The 23786-nt window shown below is 37.2% G+C and overlaps 2 protein-coding genes across 3 annotated transcripts; one reads left to right on the forward strand and one right to left on the reverse strand.

Moving 5' to 3' along the window:
* Positions 1-1389: 1389 nt before the first annotated feature.
* Positions 1390-23775, reverse strand: LOC129807627 (splicing factor 1). 2 transcript variants are annotated; one of them, XM_055857027.1, is made up of 6 exons: positions 23692-23775; positions 16885-17569; positions 13849-14025; positions 8899-8974; positions 7756-7908; positions 1390-2884 (listed from the first exon to the last, which is right to left on the reverse strand). In XM_055857027.1, exons 1-6 carry the CDS (start codon positions 23692-23694, stop codon positions 1675-1677), a joined length of 2304 nt encoding a protein of 767 aa, XP_055713002.1. In that variant the 5' UTR covers positions 23695-23775; the 3' UTR covers positions 1390-1674. The 2 variants fall into 2 exon arrangements, with proteins under 2 accessions (XP_055713002.1, XP_055712993.1); XM_055857018.1 differs by having other exon boundaries at positions 13849-14040.
* LOC129807636 (uncharacterized) lies at positions 17593-23605 on the forward strand. The gene is made up of 2 exons (XM_055857042.1): positions 17593-19426; positions 20880-23605. The coding sequence occupies exon 1, from the start codon at positions 17825-17827 to the stop codon at positions 19424-19426; it is 1602 nt and encodes a 533-aa protein (XP_055713017.1). The 5' UTR covers positions 17593-17824; the 3' UTR covers positions 20880-23605.
* Positions 23776-23786: the final 11 nt, after the last annotated feature.

Consider the following 23786-nt stretch of genomic DNA (forward strand, 5'->3'; position numbering starts at 1 on the left):
AAAATACATCATCCCGTCGAATTTGTTGAAATTAGCCTCTTTCCTCTTTCCTGATTTGATTTATAGTTGCCAATTTGTTTTCTTGGATAGTTACTCTATCTAAATCAAAAGAGTTTGTAATGAATTAATGCACAGTATTTAAATTCAGTGACCGTTAAGAAGTGTTTTTTTTTCTTTTCAAAAAAATCATCTAATAATCGGTAGGATACTAATTCCAAAATATAAACATTCTATCTCAAGTATTTCTGGTAACATTCACTGAATGGGTTAAAAAAGCAGCGCTTTCAACATGTTTTTTTTGCTGAATCGCTTAGCAAAAACATGCTAACCGGTTAGCAGTTCTCGAACAAAAAGTGCTAACCAAATATATGGAAATGGAACTGCCTGGTGAGTATCGTTTTAAAATTAGCAAAATTCAGCTGAAAATTCATGAGTTTGCAATTGAATTGAAATCGGGTAGCATTTGGTTCTCGCTGCGCTTTTACATAGTCCACTTAAAAAGAATGAGATGGAACCGTCGATATATTTTTCGTGTATAGCCCACTACAGAAAATCGCACGAAGTTTTAATATTTAGAAATATTATAGAATTTCACAAGATGTTTATTTGAGCTGCAGACATCTAAAACTGAATTTCTAATAAAAGAATTGTGAACTAACAAAATTATTAACTTTGAATTTTATTTAAAACTACGGATGAAGGCTATTTAACTTAGCAATTTGCTAATGAACAAAATTCTCTATTCATCTTTATGAATTTTACTGAAAAATTTCTTTATGGCAAATTGCTAAGCAAAAAAGCTTATAGGGTAAGTGTGCCAAATTTCGGCATAATTGCATGCAAGCGCCAAAGTCTCAAGTTTGAAATGTAATATTTAAATTCCTTCCTTAATATTTTTTTCATTACTTCTTCTGAGTGTTGCTTAGAACCTTGTAGACAGTTTCTCGTCTTTATTTACTTCAAAATCATTCTTAATACATTTTAAAATGAATAAAAATATAGACATAGCTTTGGTGCCCTATTTCGGCCACCTTCATTCTCATAGTTCCTTGCCCTTCGGGAATTTTTCCAATGTCTTTTTCACGTCATCTCGTTTGTCGAAGCTACATTTTTTGTTATTCTTTTGCCTTGTATAATCTCTAGAGTATGTAAAATATAAAAATTCATGGAAATTCGAGGAACAAAAAAGGTGGCCGAAATTGCAAGCTGGCCGGAATTTGGCACACTTACCCTAATTTGTAAAAAATAAAAATAAAAAATAAAATAAAATCTCTATTGAGCTCTCAAATACTTAATCAAATCCACTTTATAAATGATATAAAATCTGTCTCGAAAAGATTATTTTCTGAGCAGAAACTCATTGAAACGCTTTCAAATCTATTACAGAGGTTCACAATCAAAAAGACAATAGGCCAGTATCTCTATTTTACACAAACTCCAAGTAAAATGTATCTACACAATTATATATATATACTTTTAAATTCCTTTCCAAACGAGAGAATAAGGTACGCCAGGTTTTATTCTCCAAGCCAAAGAAAATGCTCCTCAAAAAAAAAAAATCTCTTCAATGAAAACTTCGTTATATAGTATCAAAATAAGAAAAGTTCCTCCAGCATCAGAGGCGCAGAGTGTGAAAAAATGTTCTTGGAAAAGTTCCTTCTTCAAAAGTTGCATTTAGTTGGGTGGCGGAGGTGGTGGTGGGGATGAGAGGAGGCTCTGAATTCTAGGATTGGTGATGGAACTGCTGGTAGATGGTGGAGGAGGTGGAATGAAATTAGGCGGTGCCTGTCCCCAGGGAAATGGTGGTGGCATCATATGCTGCTGCTGCTGCTGCTGTTGTTGCTGCTGTTGCTGCGGCGGATGGAGAGGCGGTGGTGGTGGCTGTGGTGGTCCCCAATCCCACTGTTGATCCGTTCCTGGTGGTGGAGGCATCATGGGTGGCATTCCAGTTCCCGGAATTGGCGGTAAACCTCCCATTCCATTATTCTCCGAAGACATACAACTTCCCGGCGGCGGAGGTTGTCCATTGGACGCCCCCTGACCCATTCCCATATTCCATGGCATTCCCCCATGGGAACCCTGTCCACCCGGTGGACCACTCCCTGGTGGACCAGGTGGACCCATCAACGGTGGCGGATTCATGCCCATCTGATTCTGATTCCACGGCGGCGGCGGTGGAGCCATAATAGAACGCGGATGACTTGGTCTCTGGTCAAATAGCCCATATCGTGGATGCTGCACCATTTCCCTCTTTGTGCTAACATCAGCCGGCGGACCCTCACCCAATTCCGCCATCAAACTCATGTACTCCTCATCAATCTTGGCCTGTGCATTGCTACTTGGAGGTCCTCCTGCTCCTGGTCTTTTACTCCTGCAATCCTTAGCAATATGACCAGCTCCTCCGCATGATGAGCAAACAATATTATTGGTCACATTGGGCTTATCCGGACACAACCAACTCTTGTGCTCAGTCGAGCCACAATTTGTGCACCGAGGCCCATCAGTTTCTCGCAGAGTCCCATTGAGCTGAGCCAATTCTCGCAATTGCATCCGACGCAAATCATTGTGTCCCTCGGGCACTTCAATGCCCTGCCGAATGACATCCTTTATCTTGTCCACAGCCTTCTTCACATGCTCCGGATTGCTAGCCGTGATAAAGGCATGTAGAGGCTCATCTTCACCTGGCAGTGGTTGCCCATCTTTTCGACCCACTTTACCCTCCTTCACAGATCCCTTGCCACGAATTATAATCTTTGCTCCTGTCTCCTTTTCCATCGCTTTAAGAGTATTCCCACGTGGTCCAATAAGCAATCCAACGAAGTTGATGTCCGGATGCTGCTCCTGCGGGATCAACACCTTATCGCTTACTCGGATAACTGGTGGCCTGGAAGAAAGAAAAATTACATTTGAACAGCAAGAAAATGGACATAAACTTTGAACGTTCAAATGACCTTCCAACTTTCTTATTTTGGCCTTCAAGTGGTCAGGTCTAGTGCATTGTAACCCAAAAATATATTTTTGATTAGGGTAAGTGTGCCAAATTCCGGCATAGTTGTATGCAAGCGTCAAAGTCCCAAGTTTGAAATGTAATATTTTAAATATAAATTGATTTATTTTTATTCTTTCTTCTGAAAGAGTGTTACTTAGAACCTTGTAGACAGTTTATCGTCTTTATTTACTCTAAAATCATTCTTGATACATTTTAAAATGAATAAAAATATAGACATAGCCTTGGTGCCCTATTTCGGCCACCTTCATTCTCATAGTTCCTTGCCTTTCAGGAATTCTTCCAATATCTTTTTCGCGTCATCTCGTTTGTCGAAGCTACATTTTTTGTTATTTTTTTGCATTGTATAATCTCTAGAGTATGTAAAAACATAAAATTCATGGAAATTCGAGGCGCAAAAAAGGTGGCCGGAATTGCAAGCTGGTCAGAATTTGGCACACTTACCCTAAAAAAAATTTAAAAATCGTTTATGCCTCATTTACAACTCCAGATTTTTTGTATCTACGAAACAATGATTTATACCCTTTATACCTCTTCTATATCTAAAAGTTATTAGTTTCTTTCTAATTGTCTATCCGATCCACTCAAACTTTTCAAAAGAAGTTGAATATCTTTTCTAAAATGTATTTTAGAGATTATATCAGGTTTAACCCATTCATTCACGAACTGTAAAAATATGTATAAGGTAAAAGAAGCACATATCGACCATGCACCTTGTATCGGCCAGCTTGCAGAAGATATCGACCACCAAGATAAAATGAATATTTAAAAATTACTAACTACGTTTTACCAAATATCTAATGCAAAATATATTGCGTTTGTTTACATGTAATCTTCTGAATTAAGTTTTTCGTCGAATTTTTAAGAAAATATAATTATTCATCTAATTTATTGAATCACTGTATCGGAGTCTTAATCAAAAATCAGGCATTTTTCAATTTCTTATGATTTTATACTAGAATTTCAGTGACACAAAATAAGGAATTATACCTTATTTAAATGATATACGAATTTGTATGAATTAAAAAAATACTACTCAATTATTTTACTTTTAGCATCAGAACACTTTTTAATTGTCTCACTACGCATAATCAGAATTAATTTGCTAATTGAGAAGTAGTACGTTTTGTTCCAAATACAGATCTCATTGGCTATTTTTCATCGTATTGCGATGTCATTTGTGGAGAATCGTGAATCTAGCCGAAACTAGATTTCTTGTCCTTAAGTTCGATCTCCAGGATTGGATCAGAAATTTGATGAAAAATGAGAAGATGCAGAATCCTTCACCAAAAATCTCTCTGGAAAGTGGTAAAAACTGATCCTGATGGTTAGGCAATCGTGGGTTTTTTTATAGGGAGTGGATGACAGAAAGTTTTTTTTCGAGTGTATCCACAATTGATAACAAAAATCTTTAAATTTGTATAACTTTTAAAGACTCTTATACCTGCCGATACCTGCTCGACTCTCGGCCGATATCTTCTTCGTCTGAATTCACATGACCGATGCAATACGCACAGTGCATGGTTGCAATTTTACCAATTTTTTACTAATTTCTCTAAATATTAAGAAATCAAATGTAGAGATATAGATAAATGGAATACTAGAGTTCCAATTGGCATATTTAAAAATGCCAAAAATTGGTGTAAAACTTTTATTTTAAGCAAATTATGGAGCATTTTTCTTAACTGGCCGATACATACTTCCCTTACCTTACGTATCTTCTTTTCCAAAAACAAAAAAAAAAACAATTTTATGCGAAGGTTCAGTCTATCTTATTGAAAAGCCATTATCGTTAGTTCTTTAACCCTTTAAAGACGATTGGTTCATCGGTGACCCAAAAATAATTTTTTTCCACCGGCCATCCAAGATCATGTTTTGCTTTGAAAAAATCGGAAAAAATGAATTTTTCAGACCCTCATTTTTTGAGCACGGACTTTGCACGGTCTCAAGCTTAATAAAGACTAAATTTGTCCTATATTACTGAATAAATGTGACTCCGCAATATATTTTAAAAACAGCACACTTTCCCTTAGATTTTAAAATATGGGTGCGATGAGTCACATTTATTGAAAAACATAGAAAAAAAATTCGGTCATTATGAAACTTAGGACCGCGAAAAGTAGGAGAAAGTACCCATGCTTTGCACGGTCCCAAGCTTTATAATGACTAAATTTTTCCTATGTTTGTGAATAAATGTATAACTTTGAAATATATTATAAATATGGGACACTTTTCCCTAGTTTTGCAATTAGTCATATTATTTATTAAACAACATAGGAAAAATTTAGTCATTAAAAAACTTGGGCCCATGCAAAGCATGGGCTCTTTCCCCTACTTTTCGCGGTCCTAAGTTTCATAATGACCAAATTTTTTCTGCTTTTTAATAAATATGACTCATCGCATCCATATTTTAAAATCTAAGGGAAAATATCCTGTTTTTAAAATATATTGCGGAGTCACATTTATTCAGTAATATAGGACAAATTTAGTCTTTATAAAGCGTGAGACCGTGCAAAGCATGGGCACTTTCCCCTACACAAAATTAACAATACCAAGAGTGAGATTTTTTAGCTTCGTAATTTTAACTTTATCAAGTATATCTCACAACATTTTATAATTATAAAGCATGTACACGACAAAATATTAACAAACAAAAACACTTCCCTTATAAAAACTATTTAACTTTAAAGGAAATTATATAAGGGAAGAACGCCAGCGATCGGCAGTGTTACTCGGATCGTCAGGTTACCACTATAATGTTGCACCATTTCAAATGAATTTTTTAAAAATTAATATTTACTTTTTACCATTTAACTCTCACAATAATGTAGTGCATCAGCTCAGATTTAGTTTATAAAACCAATTTTCTGTGACACACCAGATTAAATTCGTGACGATCCGATTCAGTATAAAATTGCTGACCAGGAAGTTTTTTGAAGTCGGCTTTTACGATCGTTTCATCATCCATCAGAATGCACCTTTAAAAACCCTTTACAAGTTTGTCATTCAACGTTCGGGCCCCAGTTTTGGCAACCTGGCATTACTCATCACTGCGGTGGGCTGCTGGTTAGGCTTTGCAAACGATCACAAACCATTTCTCTTTTTGGTCTTTTGTACCAGGCTGGATGAGATACCCATTTGGATGGATTTTGAACATATTTATCAACCATGGCTTCACTCCTTTTCTTAATTTTTGTTTAATTTCTCACTAATTAATAAACATAATTAGATGGAAATACCACTAAAACAAACCTAATGAATGACACTTGAATGTAAACTAAAAAAATTGATCTGCACTGTCACCAAATTGTGACAGATTGATAAATAATTTGTTCAAATTTTATTGTGCACACGCTAGTACTCCCTCCGTTCCGAAATAAGTCGTACGTTTGGGAAAAAAATCTTGTTCCGAAATAAGTCATACGTTTGGGAAAAATTGGAATTAAGAGAAAGTTTGTTGGTAAATGTTCTGTGTATCAATAATTATCTCTTGTAAAGAACTATTGCTAATGTTCAGTACTAAAATTGAGGTCCAGTCTTGATGGTATGTTGAGGAACCAATGTCTTAAAAATGTCTTATTTTTGGCGTTTTATTTTCAATCCAAAATAGGTGCAGAATGGTGAGAGATACAGACTTGGGACCTTCGGGGGATCCTCCCATAAGTTGACCCTGGGACCATTAATATGTCCTTTATTTTGCCCCCACTCCTCCCCTTCCCCTCCAAAATCATGTTATTTGGGATTGCTCAAAAACACGTCGTGCGATTTCTTTTTTTCAATTCAGAATATGTTTTAGAGAAACATATAAATTGTCCCAGGGTCAACTTATGGGGGGTCCACTGAAGGTCCCAAGTCCCTACCTCTCACCATTTTACATCCAGATATTCGAACACACAAAAAAGGATGTTCTTTTCATTGCTCATTCTGCAAAATTTGAGCAATAAAAAAATGTCATATCGGTAATAACTGTTGAGTTCTACTTGTGCGTACTAAAAATTTAGAACAAATTCTAACCTGTAATGTTAATCACAGTCCATCTTGTAGTAATTAACTATCTACCGGAGCTCTTTGAAAAAAACGCGAAAAATGGACAACTTCAACATATCGAATCCTCAACATACCATCGTGATAGGATCCTCATATTATCCCTGAACATGGAGGATAGTTCATACACAAGATATTTGCAAATAACAAAAACATTCTCTGAAACCATTCCTTAATCCCTAATTTTTCCCCAAACGTACGACTTATTTCGGAACGGAGGGAGTATAAGGTTTGTATATTTTTTGTCGTCTTCTTTTTTCTCTTTACCCATCTGAAACAGTAGTGTGGAAATCTCAAAATTCCAATTTAAGCCCGATTTCAAATAACCCGTTGCAATTAACCAGTTGCAATTATTCCCCATATAAGTAAAGAAAATTAAGACGATAAAAAGGCTCGAATTTAGCCGCTTCTAGTAGTCTCTTGGGCAACTCGTTACAGAGCAATTAACTAAATTATTACTTAGCAATGCTTCTCCTTATAATTTCTCTTCTTCTTTGCTTCGACAATTGAATCAGCAATTTTCATGTTTTTTTTTTAACTCAGTAGATAGCACATTTGCTGATTGAAGCGATGGTTCAAGAAATAGGTAATTTATTGATAATAAAATTACTTAAAAATCATATTTTATACGTAAAAAGGGGCAATAAAATTGAAAGATTTCAATTTAAAAAAAAATTAAGTGCAATAAAAATAAAACAACTAACTTGTAATCCGCTGGAGGTTTAAATTCCGGATTCATGCACTGCATCCGCAGCACAAGTTGATGACGTTGCTCTTCCAGACGTTTCCTGATGCGGAACTCCCTCGTGTTCAACCTTTTGCCATCAGAACTGTAGATTGGCTCAGGCGATGGAGATCTGCAAAGATAGCAAATAAAAGTGCTTTTCCAGTATATTGTGCCTTTTGCACTAAATTGTATCAAAAATTCTCCATGTCTCAGGACAATATACTGATACAATTTAATTATCCAATTATATCACGACCTGAATTGTGAAAAAAAGGAACTGATAATTAGGTTAAAAAAAATTGGCTAATTTATAAACAACAAAAATAGCCACAATTGTTGATCACAAAATAATATTTTGGGCTATAAAAAATTATTTAGTTAAAAAAAATTTGCATTTTAAAGCTGAAAAATTAATAATTTGTATTAAAAATAAAATCTCGTAGATGCATTTTTTCTTGTATCCAATACCTCTCCTTCTTGCTTTAATGGCTTGGAAATTGTATTCATTAATCAAGTTTAGTTTATCATCATTCTTGGAGATTTTCTTTGTGACTTTGGTAAATTTGAGAATTTTCATTGTTATATAATAATTTTTCAATGAAAATTCTTTTATGCTGTGTGTACGAAATTATTTTTCTTTTGTAAAATGGAAAAGCACTTTGAATCTCATTATTTTCATTAATAAATACTTTATCATCAGTAAAACTTCTCTATAAAATATTATTCTTCTCGGGAAATTTTGCAGATAAATTTTTTTTGTAGATTCTGAACAATAATAATCACATTTGATTCAAAATTCAAAAACAAAAAAAAACCACATGAAGCATATGCTTGATGTAGTCAAAGCTACCTGAAATTAGATTGATTGATACTTGAAAGATTCATTATAGGTAAAATTTTGCAAATCCTACAAATTTCCCCGAGATTTTGAAGTATCTAAATGGTAAAATAAAAGTTAAACACTTGAGAAAACCTCAAGCGTGGAACCTGATCCTCTTTCATCAAAGTATTTTCTAATAATCCACAAGGAGGATATTGATGCCCCTCCAAGCTGCCACGATGATCAGACGAAAACGGACCACATTAGACGAATTTGTACTTGAGCGAAACATATGCGAACCTTTCTTCCGGATTTACAGATATTCCCAAGTCTCCGGAGCGTAATTTGCGGCTGATCTCCTCGATTTGCAGTTGAACTGTAATGGAATTGGTTAAAAATCGAGGCAAGCCCCGATATTAGTATTCTCATCAAATTCATCAAAAACACAGAAGAAAAAGGCAAACAAGATAGTCATAACAGGTTAACTCTCTCAGTGAAATATAAACATCAAAATTTAACCCTCAATTGCACTTTAAACCATTTTAATTTAAGCCCTACAAAATCACTAAAACACAATTTATTTTCTCCATATACATGATCCGTTAGCTTATATAAAGGCCTAAATATATTTAGGTTGATCATCGAAAATATTGATCTCGTAAGATTTGGCGAAAAAAGATCAGCCCAAACTATCATACACTGAAGAATTTTTTCAAACTTCAGGTTGAGTTTATTGAGAAAACGGAAAGAGATATCGACAAGTGGTTTTCGGAAAAAGTTAAATAGCTAAAAAATTGCCTTTTTAAAAAAAATTAACGTTTCTGCACACAGTGACAGGGGAAATTTTCTTTAAACAGCATTTTTTTTTTAAATTTATTCATAATAAGTAGAGGGCTTAAGAGCTTTCGATTAAACAACACTTAAGCCCTCGACACCCTTAAGCCCAACTATTGGGTCAAAAATTAAATTTTGTAATGACCATATCTCTGGTTTTTAATTGTCAGAATTTGAAAAATTTTAGTTATTTGGAAATCTTTTAATAAATGCTACAACTATTTGAACACCTTATTTTTATCCGATTTAATCGGAAACCAGGTTAATCAGATAAATTTATTTTCGAAAATTCGATGTCAAATATCTCGGAACTTTCACTTACAATTTTGCAGGGGCATATCAAACCTAATAAAAAGTGAAGCTGTTTTTCACTTTTCCTTGTAAAAATTTTGCAGATATTGCACCGCGCCTTAAGCAAATTTGCTCGTAGTTCTTGTATTATTTCGGCGAGCATTATGAATTATGTATTTTTAGATAGATTTTATTGAACGATTTCGAAATATATCAGATTGATAAGTCAATTCTCTTTTGGAAAAAACTTGCCAATAGTCTTCAGTGCCTCTGCGCAAAAGTGTATGGAAAAATTAAATGTCAAGAGGCCCCTGCAATTTTTATTAAATTTGGGTATGTTGTAGCTCAGATCAAGAATTTTGCAACGGTGGGTCGCACTTGGCGCTAACTCTACCATGACCCGAGGTATAAAGGAATATAACTTGACCGGACTACATTTTCGGTGTTTATGAAACGATTTCAGAGAAATCTTAGTATTTGTATCTAAGATCGAATTCTATATGCACCGATTTTTCTATCCATGGATCGGTCCAAATACGTTGTGAACAAGAAATTAAAAGAAAAAGAAAAAGAATATTCCAAATTCTCGAACTTAAAAGGATGATCTTTCTCTACTTCACACTGGTAAAACAACGCTATATTGAGCTATGTTTTGAGTGATTTATAAATCGGTTCAAATCGATTGTGAAGCGGTAATGAACCGGTTATGAATCAATAAGTAATTTTTGTCCGAAAATCAATTCTATCACTCTTTAAAACTATTTTGAGGGACCTTTTGATTGATTTATAAATCGGTTCGAATCGGTTAAGAACAAGAACCGGCAAACAGTAGATGATGCGAAAGTACTTTTGAGGTGCAGCATCTAAGACACGATTTCGAGCATTTCGCAAAGCCTGGGAAGATTTGTCACCCCTTTTAAAATATTTGGTGAATATTTTAAAAGTTTTGTTTTTCCCAGTTTGTCTTTGGAATCAAATTGGTCTGCGGTAATTTTTGTTCTTTTTCTGGAAAATTTGTCTATGGAAATCTTGTATTTCATACATTTTGTACAAGTATCGGAAATTTTGTCTGTCATACAGAAAACCTTCCTTTGCCCCAAAGAACGAAACCAAAAACTTCCCAAAACATCGTTGTAATTTTATTATTTATTTAATAAAATGAACTTGTTTAAAATATATGAAAGGCAAGATTTCCAAAGACAAAGTTTCTAAAAAAAAAAAAAAAACAAAGATTACCGAAGACAAAGATTCCAAAGACAAACTGGGAAAAACAAAAATGTAAAAAATAAAATGAAAAAAAAAGACAAAGATTCCCCAAACCATTTCGTATGAATGAATTTAGACTTCGCACAACGCTATCAAATCTTGATAAAAAAAATCAATGAAATATCTTCGAAGTACTAAAAGTAGTAAAATTACATAATTACAAAATTATTTACTAGATTATCAAAGTCCAAATTTCCAAATTCGTTTGTTCGAAATTTCGCGTTGTCCGAAATTCCGATAGAAATGAAATTTAGAGTTTTTGTGACCCAAATAGGGTAAGAAATGGAAATTTAAAATACGTTTACCTAATTTATAATTTAGAATTTTGAAATTTTCTCAGTGGTTAACAGTAAGCATGAAGAAAAGGAAGACCACGTAAAAGTACAAGGTACAAGCCCTACACACAGAGTACTTTTTCGTGTTTTTTTTTGTCTCACCAAAACAGTGACGAAATTTTAAAATTTCGAATTATAAATTATTCTAAATTACCACATTTTACCCTATTAGGGGAGACCTGGGTAGATTAGCTACGTACAGCATTAGATAGTAGGGTGTTATGTTTTTCCATAGAAAAAAATTAAAAATTTTAATATTTAACAGTATAATTGAAACATTTTTTTTTAAATTATAGGCAAACAAAAATATTATTTACTGCACAGTAAAAAATAATTACTACGATTATCGCGTGTAATGGGAGAGCATTGATAATTGTAGTAAATTTGCAACGATTATCGTAGTAAGCAAAGTTGAAAAGCAAACAAGTTGAATTTATCTTTAACAATTGTACTGAAACTACACAAAATATAAAAAGAAGAAGAATGAGTTCAAACGAAATTAGTTGAAAGTTAAACTTTTTGCTGCGATAATCGATTAAAAAAATACTACGAAAATCGAATTGATTCTATTACACGCGATAATCGTGGCAATTTTCAATCAGTTTTGCAATCTAAATGATTCCTTTTCAATTGAAAGTTGATTTTTTTAGTGGTTTGTAATTCGAAATTTCAACTAGTTCAATTCAACTAATGGAATTCAACCTGCCAATTTCATCTCGTTTTTACTATGTGGCTAATCCTGCTCCGGTTTGCCCTGTCGTGGGTAGCTTTACCAAAAAAAAAAAACCACCATCGTCGGGATCGTCGGTACTAAAATCCTGATTTCGGGAACCAAACAGAACTAATTATAATTACTGCTCGAACTCTACGGAGAGAGTAGTATAATCCCTCGATTTTTTCAACCCCCCCCCCCCCCAAAATTCCACCTTCTAGCCCCCGGAGACCACTTTTCTTAACAAATCTTCACGTTTCAGACGATTTCTGAGAAATGTTGTCACGCTGTTTGTCCGTATGTCAGTCCGGCTGTCGCCAGCTCTAGAGGCCAAACGGTTAGAGATAGAGACTTGGGACCTTAGGGGCCACCCCATAAGTCGACTCAAGGATAGTTAAAATGCCCCACATTTTCCCCCCACCCCTCCCCTTCCCCTCCAAAACTATGTTTTTTTGGGATTGCTCGAAAACGCGTCGTGCGATTTTTTTCATTTTTGGATATGTTTTAGAGATTATCCAGCCGAACATTTCGTCCATATACGAAAATACCGTTGAAATCATTCCTAATAACGGTTTTTCAAGGTCAAAGGTTAAAAAGACACTGGAGAGCGCATTTATCAAACAAATGGGGTCATGTTTGGGGTCGTTGGAAAGGTCTTGGAATTTCCTATAAAACTGAACCGGTTCCGATCGGTTTTGTATCGGTAATAAACCGGTTCATAACCGATGAAAAAATTTTATCTGAAAATCAATCCTATTACTTTTAAAACTATTTTGGGGGATCTTTTGAGAGATTTATGAATCGGTTCAAATCGGTTGAGAACCGGTTAACGGTAAATGATCCAAAAGTACATTTGCGGTATAGCATCTAAGCCACGAGTTCGAACATTTCGCAAAGCCTGGGATGCTCTTTGCCACCCCTTTTTTTTTAGTATTCAAAAAAGCGATGTAAGCGCCACTAGTAGTAATCTGACGAACTTTGCATGTTTTACAAAAATTGTAGATTTTTTCCCAATGAAATTTCTTCTTTGTTATCAAAATTTTAGCTTAAATATTTTAATAAAGGAATAATATGAAGTAAAAATCATGGAGGCTCAAAGAAAATTCGAACATATCGCTTCAAGAATTTCAAAATTCTTCAAGAAACTTTTAAAATGTCAAATTCTTTAGTCTTTCAAAGGCAATTGAGGGTTAATTGTGAAAGAGAAAAGGAAGTGGATGAGAGAACATTTTTTTTTTTTGTTTTTGGAATCAAAATTTCTGAGACGAGATATTCTTCACATTGAACATAAACTTATGTTCTGCATTTTCATTTGTTTTTTTCATGGACCACAATGCTAAATGTGAAAGAAAATTGTGTCATTATCACTGCAAAAATACTTACAAAAAAAATTACATCAATCTAAAAAAATAATTAATTGCCTCATTTAAGAAAATTTCAGGAGAGATAGAAATTGTAGCTATTGCTTTCCTAAATGCTTTCCTAATTAAATTATTTTCCTAACTCATAGAAAAGAGAGATTATTTGAAGGTTAAGTAAATTGGTCAACGTGAAAAATTTCAGTCATCATATGGTGGTATAAAAAAGAATAGAGAATTGGATTAAAATTAGATTTTTTTCCTGTAAATGTAATTGTTCGGTTTATAAAATTAACATTTTGTATAAATATCTTTTGGTTGGCAACACATGCAACACGAAATCAACTGAAATAATGCCTTTAAAGATGAAATGTATTTTTTTTATAAAGTCGACGGATTAAATAAAAGAAAGTCTGGTTGAAAATAGCATAAAGATTGCTTTGGAGATTCTTACCTAAATATGCCTCCTGTTGGTCGGCACTCAGCGTTGCGGGCAAGATTGTTGGCATTCCGGGAATGAATGTCTTGTCATGATCACCACCAGCCCAGCGGGACTTTCTCTTCCTCTTCCTTTCCTCGGCAGCCGAGAGACCAGAAGTGCTATCATTGCTGTTGTTTCCGGACAGCATTCCTGCAGCAGAAAAATCTTTTTTACAAAAAAAAGCCAGTGATAAGCCTTGATCAGCTTATAGAGGTGTGATTCCTTCGTTGCTAATTCGGATTGTGGCAAACTTGAACGATATTTTTACATAAATAATGCAAATTTCGTTTAAATTGTATGTAACTTATTATCGTTATTAATGAGGAAAATTGGATGAGAAATGCATAAGTGTCTGAAAATCTTTAAAGTAGATTGTCTCGGAAAATATGACAGATAGACACCTCAAACTTTACATCCATTTAGAGCCTCTTTCAAGCTTGATATGTGCAAAATTTAACTTGAAAATGAAAAAAATTGGATGAGAAATACATAAAAGTGTCTGAAAATCTTTAAAGTCGATTATCTCGGAAACTATGATAGATAGAGGCCTCAAACTTTATGTCCGTTTAGAACCTGTCAGCGACCTGTGAGAATCCGCGAAGATATTCATAACCCACGAAAAATACGAGCCCCGCGAAAATCCGCGAAAAAATACGCGCCCCGCGAAAATCCGCAAAAAATTTCGCGCCCCGAGAAAATCCTCGAAAAAATTCGCGCCCGCGAAAATCCGCGAAAAAATACGCGACACGCGAAAAATTTCGCGCCCCGCGAAAATTCGTGAAAAATTTCGCGCCCCGCGAAAATTCGTGAAAAATTTCGCGCCATGTGAAAATTCGCAAAAAATTTCGCGCCCCGCGAAAATCCGTGAAAAATTTCGCGCCCCGCGAAAATCCTCGAAAAAATTCGCGCCCCGCGAAAATCCGTGAAAAATTTCGCGCCCCGCGAAAATCCGCGAAAAAATACGCGACCCGCGAAAAATATCGCGCCCCGCGAAAATTCGTGAAAAATTTTGCGCCCCGTGAAAATCCTCGAAAAAATTCGCGCCCCGCGAAAATCCGCGAAAAAATACGCGACCCACGAAAAATTTCGCGCCCCGCGAAAATTCGTTAAAAATTTTGCGCCCCGTGAAAATCCTCGAAAAAATTCGCGCCCCGCGAATAAATACGCGACCCCCGAAAAATTTCGCGCCCCGCGAAAATTCGTGAAAAATTTTGCGCCCCGCGAAAATCCGCGAAAAATTTCGCAGCCCGCGAAAATCCGCGAAAAATTTCGCGCCTCGTGAAAATCCTCGAAAAAATTCGAGCCCCGCGAAAATCCGCGAAAAATTTTGCCTCGCGAAAATCCGTGAAAAATTTCGCGCCCCGCGAAAATCCGCGAAAAATTGGCACCCCGCGAAAATCCGCGAAAAATTTCGCGCCCCGCTAAAATCCTCGAAAAAATTCACGCCCCGCGAAAATCCGCGAAAAAATTCGCCACCCGGGAAAATACGCGCCCCGCAAGAATATGCGAAAAAATTCGCGCCCCTCGAAAATCCGCGAAAGAAATTGCGACCCGCGAAGATCGGCGAAAAAAATCGCGGATCGCGAATTGTATATGTCATCTTACAAATCTTCGAATATAGACTCACTACACGGTAGAATTTTTTGGACACTGACCAAAATATTGGAACAAGTTTTCCTTGGAACACATTTTTTTGGAATCAATTTGTACCTAGAGAAGATATTTGTTTGTTCCAAAAAGTTTTCTTTACAGTTTTGTTACGAAATATTGTTACAATTTTGTTAGAGTTTTCTTTTGGAACCGTTTTGATACGATGGAATGTCTACAAATTTGAGTTGATTTCGTTTTATACAAATTTGTTCCTGAAAGTTGGAATAGAATTTATTGCACTCGGCTGTTTTTTCCCACTGTCAGGAACAAATTGGTACACTTTTTTATAACAATATTATTCCTACATCTGTAACATATTTGTTCCAAAAAATTTTGGTGTCCGTGGACGAGGTAATTTTTGGAACGAAATTGTTACTCATATGGGGAACGTTTTTGTTCCATTGTCAGGAACAAATTCGTGTAAAAGATTTCGTCTTACAGTTAAGGCCTATACTTCAGTCGAGATGGATTTCGGTGGCGAAAGTTCATAAGGAACATCAAATAAAAATCAACTTGAGAGTGTTTTATACAGACGCGTGCATGACGAAATCATATGCGAGTGCAGGCAGCAGAAAGGGAAGAGAATCTCGAATTAAAAAAGTAAAACCATGTTGCACGAAAATTGCCACAGATTTGGTGTCCTCCTCGCTTCGAGCTATTTTTTGGAACAAATTTGTTACTAATATTGGGTATCTTTTTGTTTCTCCTAGAAGATACAAATTTATTCCAAAAATTTTCGGTGTCCGTGGAAGAGCTACGTTTTGGAACAAATTCGTTACTAATATTGGGTATCTTTTTGAATCTCGTAAAGTAAACAAGATTGTGCCAAAAATTATGGTGTCCGTGTCCGTGGACGAGCTAATTTTTGGAACAAATATCTGCCGAAATTTTTTACCGTGTATGTAGAGAGATCTTTAAAGTGAAATATCTCGAGAACTGTTCGACGAATGTCTTATTTTTTTCTAAATTGGTCTAAATTTTCTGGACTACAACATAAACATAAAAAATTCAAAATCGCATGCTTAGATTTCGAGATAAACTACAAAACGTGATTTTTAACCAGTTTTTCAAAAAACTAATAGCACAGAAATCGTCGTACGCGCGAATATATATTAAAAAAAAATATGAAGATATCTCTATCAAAAACCAGAGATATTGCTTACTACGGCCGGCCGGACGGCAGCCGGACCCGAAATTGCCGGCTTATGATTTTCGGCATCAGGGATGTTCAAAACATATACCCTGTGAATTTCAACTCGATCGGAGCACTTTGAGAAAATCCGAAGATTACAATAGGTGTGATTGTGATTAGAAGGAATCACACCTAATGACAATTTCTTAAAATTTCGTCCAATTTACCTTTGAAACCTTCCTGGCTGTTGCTGTTACTGTTGAGTTCTGGTGGAAGAGAACCAAAAGGATTAGAAGGAGCTGCTCCCAATAGCCCTGAACCATTACTAGCGTCAAACATCCCCGAAAAATCCATCTCTCTCTTGTTGTTCTCCTCTGGCTTAGGTTCCCTCTCTATTGAGCTGTTTTCCGTGCCACCGAGTCCGAAAGCACCCAATAAGCTGGGGATACCCTCCCGAGAACCACCAACATCGAAACCTCCTGACAAAATTGAGTTATTAAGGAAAGAACTAAAATTTTTCTCCGTTGCTTGCTGAGCTACAGCTGCTAAGATTTGCTGCGACAAATTCGGCATTTCCTTCTTCTCGGCGGCAGCTTCGGTCTCCTCATAACGTTCTGCCCGCTCACGCTCACGCTCACGACGACGATCCCTATCCCTCGATTGTCGCTTCTCCCTGCTGCGGCTCCGGCTGTAGTTCCGCCGCTCTCGTCGATGTTCCCTATCCCGGCTCCTGCTGCGATCCTTTCGCCTGTCACGATCATGGTCCCTGTCCCTGTCCCTATCCCTATCCCTATCCCGACGACTTCTGGACTCTTCCGGACTGCGACTCCGGGTTTCACGACGGTCTTTACGACGATCCCTGCTCCTACTGCGATGCCTCGACCGTGAACTTTTCTTTCCCGGAGATCTTCCCTAAAAACACAGTTGCACACATCATTCGCAACGTGGTGTGCAAAGCATTCAGATCAGCTTTCAAAGTCTTTAAGTAATCGGTGGAAATTTTCTCTACTAAAGTGATAATTTTCCCCAAATAAAAGTCGTAAGAGAGAGAGGAGAGACTGTAGTTTAGGCAGATAGTGGAAAATCCCCACAGAAAGGAGTAGAAGTTATTAAAAAAGTGGAAACAAAGTCACACACTTAGTGAGGTTAGGTGACACGTGCAGAAAGATGCCACCGTGGCTTCACGGTGGGGCCCATCGGGACTTCTTCCCGCTTGGGTCGCGGGATTTCCCGGCTCTGGAAAGAACTGCAAGGAAGAGAAGAGAAGAAACCTTTAGTGCCAGATACGAGGAAATCGAACGCATAGACAATGCAGGACGATTCCTGATAATGAAGAACGCATCTCAGGAAACAGACTCAGTGATTCCCCTTTCACCTTTTGCGGTCGCGAGATCTCTACGATCGCTGGGAGATGTGAAAGATATCACGAGACAGAAGGACGGAACACTAGTCATTGAGTCCAAATCGAAGGAACAAACTGCCCGCCTGCTTAATATTAAAAAGGTGGGAAAGCACGACGTATGTGTGACGGAACATCCAAGACTTAATAGATCTAAGGGAATTGTCAGGTGCTGGGATTTTGTTTATTTGGATGAGAAAGAGTTGCTGGAAGAGTTGAGACCTCAAAAGGTAGTGGAAGTCCGACACCTTAAAAGGAAGGTTTCGGAAGTGGAAAAAAGAGCTAGCCAGAACCAAGCCCAACCCCCAGTATGGAAAAATACTGGCACATTTGTCGTTACCTTCGATCTTCCAGAAGTACCAAGAGTACTTAAAGCTGGATATCTTAGATTGGAAGTGAGACCTTTCATTCCAGACCCCATCCGTTGTTTCAGCTGTCAGAAATTCGGACACATGAAAACATCCTGCAGGGGCGTAGCAATGTGTGGGAGGTGTGCCGAAAAGGATCACTACCCAGATCCTTGCACAAAGGCTGTGAAATGTATTAATTGTGGAGGCGAGCACGTCAGCTGGAGCAAAAGATGTCCCGAATACATGGCGGAGTTCGAAGTACAGAAAATCAAAGTCTATGAAAAAGTCTCGTTCGCAGAGGCTAAGAGGATCTTCATTGAAAGAATGGGACAATCAAGACGGACATTCGCAGACACTCTTAAGCAGCAGGATACCCCTGTGATGGAAGGATGCACCAATTGTCACTGTGACTCTTGTAAGCTTCTGAGGAAGGAGAGTGCTGAACAAAACCCACAAAAAGAATTCACGGAAGTTGAGACAGTACCCTGCACCAATCTAACCCAAATGGAAGAACAGGAATTACCATTCGTTGTTGAAGTTGAGGTCCACAAAGAAGACGCCAACGATACAGAATTAATTTCCGAAAGCCCGGAAATTTCTACACTGTCAGAAGAGGAGGCAGCAGAATCAGACGATGTGGAGCCCTTCGAAGAAGCAGAAGCAGGACTGGATGAGGAGGGTATGGAACTAGGCCATACTCTTGAAAAAAACGAGGAACAGATTACTGCCCAGTCCCACACAATGGGGACTGACCCAGTGTCACCAAAGTTGCTGTCCCATCCACAAGGTCAAAGGTGCCCCAAAAGAGCGAAGAGTTCCCGTTCCTCAGAAGGTTCTGAGGAAAAGAAGACAGGAGCAACATCCACAAAAAAGAACAAGAAGAAGAAGACAGCGCCAGTTCCCTCACAGTCGGGAAGGTATTCCCGATCCAGGAGTCCCAGGGAACGCACAAAAGCAGCAACACAGAAAGACGCACATTTGAGTCCCAGAACGATTAAAAAAATCGTAGGAATAGATTAGGTATTTATCTTTACATTTCTTGGCGTGGGGGTGGCAGGGCGGAGGGTGATCAGGGTATCGATGGCTACTCGGTTATCGATCTCTGGCTACAATACTCTGCCTTGTCTCCCCCACGCCGGGAATTATCAAAATCTCTTAAAGTTGTTTTATGATGATTCTAATCCAATGGAATATTAACGGTTTCTTTAATAATTTTAATGACTTAAGGCTTCTGGTGAACAAATTTAACCCAGACATTATCCTTTTACAAGAGACTCACCTTAAAAGTTCCGATAATCCCTCCCTAAGAGGGTATCACATAGTCTCTAACAAGAACCTTTTTGACTCTGCTCATGGGGGTTCTGCGATATTGCTCAAAGATGATTTGGTCTTCTCCGAAATCTCATTAAACCCCGATATAGATGCTGTTGCTGTTTCATGCTCGTTTAATGGTAAAAGAATATCCTACTGCTCGATCTATTTAAAACCCCAACTGCGTAATATTCAACAAGAAATTATATCAATTTATAATTCCATGCCCTCTCCCATGATCATTGGGGGAGATTTTAATGCCCACAGTACTACGTGGGGCTGCGAGAGAACTAACACCAAAGGTAGCCAAATTGAGGACTTTGTCTTAAACAATCAGATCTCTCTTCTGAATGACGGTAGTCAGACATATCTGCACCCTGGTCATGGTAGTTTCTCAGCAATCGATCTAACTTTATCCTCGCCTGCAATTTCAATTTCATTAAATTGGGAAGTGATTTCAGAAACTTATAATAGTGATCATCAACCAATCCTAGTTACAGATTTCTCCTCACATGAAAGTAACACATGTAGAGTTAGATGGAATGAAGATAGGGCCGACTGGGGGATCTTTTACAATAGTTGTATAGGGGCATTTGACTTCCCGGATGACCTTGATCTATTAGAACAGGTTAGACTATTCAATGAATCAATTTCAAGAGCAGCATCCCTTAGCATGCCCCAAACCAGAGAGACCCCGAGAAAGCGAAAAGTACCATGGTGGACAGACGAGGTTAAAGAGAGTGTTAAAGAAAGAAATAGAGCCTTCAGAAAATTCCATAGACACCCCTCAACAACAAATCTAGATCTTTTAAATCAGAAAAAGCGGGAAGTGAAAGTTAAAATCAAGGAAGCCAAAAGGGATAGTTGGACAAAGTACGTTAACACAATTAAGGCAGACACACCTCCGAAGATGGTGTGGGACAAAATTAGAAAAATATCAGGAAAACACAAACCAGTCAAGATAAGAGAAATAGTCCATAATGGACAAGCGTTAGTAACCGAAGAAAGTATGAGTGAAGCTTTAGCTGAATCGTTTGCGCAAAATTCGGATAATTCAACATCGTCTGTAGAGGCGTTTCATCATAGAGAATCCCTGACTTCTTACCAAACAGTGCCACTGAACAATTCGTGTTCTGAACTAAATCTACCGTTTTCATTACAGGAAATGCTTCAAACGCTAAAGTCCGCTAAGGGGAAATCTTCAGGGCCGGATGGGATATCATACCAAATGCTCAAAAACCTTCCTCCTCAAGGAATGAGCAAACTTCTAGTGATATTGAACAAAGTCTTCGTTGAGGGTAGAATTCCTGAGATTTGGAAAAGGGCTAATGTCATCCCCATATTAAAACCGGAGAAAGACCCAACTGACCCTAAAAGTTACCGCCCCATCTCGCTTCTCAGTTGTGTGGGTAAGGTTTTGGAAAAAATGATATCTGCGAGACTTAATTGGTGGCTTGAGGCAGGACACCTGCTTACGGTTTACCAGTCCGGATTCAGAAGGAATCGAAGCACAACCGATAATTTAGCATACTTACAGCATTTTATGGCCAACAAGTTAAACGAAAAAGAGCATATCTCATGCATAAGCCTCGACATCGAGAAAGCGTACGAAAAGGTATGGAGGGTAGTTATACTTAATAAGTTGAGGGACTGGGGGTTAGAAGGGAATATTTTTAGATATATTGACAATTTTTTCCAAGATCGGCAATTTAATGTATTTGTAGGAAATCGAATGTCTTCAAACCACATCCAAGAAAATGGAACTCCTACAGGGAGTGTCCTGTCAGTCCCACTGTTTTTAATAGCTATGAATAGCGTCTCGGACTACCTAAGCATCGCGGGTGTTGAACATCTACTCTATGCAGATGATCTAATATTATTTGCTTCAGGGAGGACCTCCGAATCCCTCGAAAACCAAATGCAAGAAGCTTTGAATAGTTTAGAACTCTGGGCCCAGGACTTTGGTTTTAATTTTTCAGTACCAAAATCAAAAGTACTACATGTATGTAGAAAACGTAACTGCAGTCATCCGGTCTATACACTTAAGGGAAACACGATAAATGAAGTCAGTCATCTCAAAATCTTAGGAATTAAATTTGATTCCAAATTAACGTTTAACCAACATATTAAAGAAATTAAGGAAAATTGCCAGAAGAGGGTTAATTTAATCAAAGTGTTGTCCAACGTAGAATGGGGGGCAGATAGACAACAACTTTTAGGAGTCCACCAGGCACTAGTTTGTGGAAAATTGGACTACGGTTCAATAGCATATGGATCAGCAGCTAAAAGCATGTTAAGGAAATTAGATCCAATACACAACGCAGGGATTAGAGCGGCAACCGGTGCTTTTAGGAGCTCTCCAACTGAGAGCATCCTGGCGGAATCGGGACTAATGAGCTTAGAAGATAGGAGAAATTTGTCTTCAGTAAAATTTTGGAACAAAATGGTGGCCAATCAAGGGATACCGATCTACCAGCAAATGTGCTCTGGATTCAAAAGAGGTAGCAGGGTGGTGTCCTGGGTGGCTAAGGTTACAGCGACACTTAGACGGTGGAATCTCCCTAGGCATAGCCCTTTCTTTTACTTTGGAAGGCAACCGTACTGGACCCTCAACCATCAACGTATTGATCTCTCACTAGATAGTCATATTCTTAGAATTAATCCGAATAGGTCGAGGCAAATAATCTTTAATAAGTTAGAGGGAAATAATATAAATACAAAAATTTTTGTTGCAGGAAATAAGTTTTCAGGAAAGGCTGGGTATGGTATTTGGGTGGAGGACTCGAGATGGATTATAGAAGGAAAAGTTAATGACATGGCTTCCAATACTACATTGGGTGAGAAGGCCTTAGTAGCGGCATGTAAATTGGCTGCAAATCTCCCAAACCCCCTGATAATCACGAACTGTTTACAAGCCTTAAAAAACTTGTGTAATCTTCGCTTGGTGTCAGGTTACACTGGCCAGTTGAGAGATTTGGTTGTCACTAGTCAGTGCAGGTTCCTATATGATCCAGGCTACAGCGAAGGATTAATTAATGCTAACGCCCATGCATTTAATTCTTCCAGTCATTCTATTTCCGATTTCCAAATTGCCCTTAAAGACATCAATTCTTGGTGCAAATCCATGTTGAAAGAATCAAGGATTATGAAATGGAAAGAAGTCCCGTTGACTAATAAGCTTAGAAGTTTGAAGGACATCCCTAAATTCAAAAATTTTTACCAAAATAGAAGAGAGCAAGTCATATTAACCAGACTCAGGATAGGACATTGCCATTTCTCACATTCCTTTTTAATGAAAAATGAGCAACCCCCAATTTGCCAACATTGTAACGGCCAGCTCTCTGTTATGCATTTATTGGTACAGTGTCCTTACCTTGAACAAGCACGTAGACAGCACAATATCCAAAATACTAGCATACAGCAGCTTCTCGGGTCAAAGGTTGAGGTCCTGGATAGGACACTATCATTTGTGATATCGACGGGACTTAGAGTATGAGGTAAAGAGATTCTTGTTTTTTTTTTTTCCATTTATCTTTCCATGAAATTAGTCTTTATCTCCGGTAATTATCCATTGGATTGTTATCAAATAGGTTCAAGCTAAATAATTAATTAATTTCACATTTGCCATATATTTAATCATTTCTTGAAGTCTTAAAAGTACCTGAATTAAATTTAATACATACATTTCCCCTTTTGTTAAAAGCTTGAACCGTTTACTTTAGTCCAAAATTTTTTTTTTCTTTTCTTTTGAATTCAAATTTTGTAAGAGTGCTGCTTGTCAGACCTCAGTTAGGGCAATACTGTCAAGTAGTTTAGGTTAGATGGACTCACTCATATTTGTACAAAATAGCCTCACGGCTGAAGTACAATAAAGAATTAATCAATCAATCAGTTGCACACATAAAAATAATACACTTTCATACAGCAACACTTCATGAACACAATTCAAGTGTTTTCTAAGCGGAAAAACTCACCATTTCTTAGAAAATTCGAAGAAAAAATCTGCGAAATTTTATAGCTTCTATGAAAGACTGGAAAACACCCAAAAATGGCGGACGAAAATATCGGC

Source organism: Phlebotomus papatasi, chromosome 1 (assembly GCF_024763615.1).
Source record: "Phlebotomus papatasi isolate M1 chromosome 1, Ppap_2.1, whole genome shotgun sequence".
In the NCBI taxonomy this organism is placed as follows: domain Eukaryota; kingdom Metazoa; phylum Arthropoda; class Insecta; order Diptera; family Psychodidae; genus Phlebotomus; species Phlebotomus papatasi.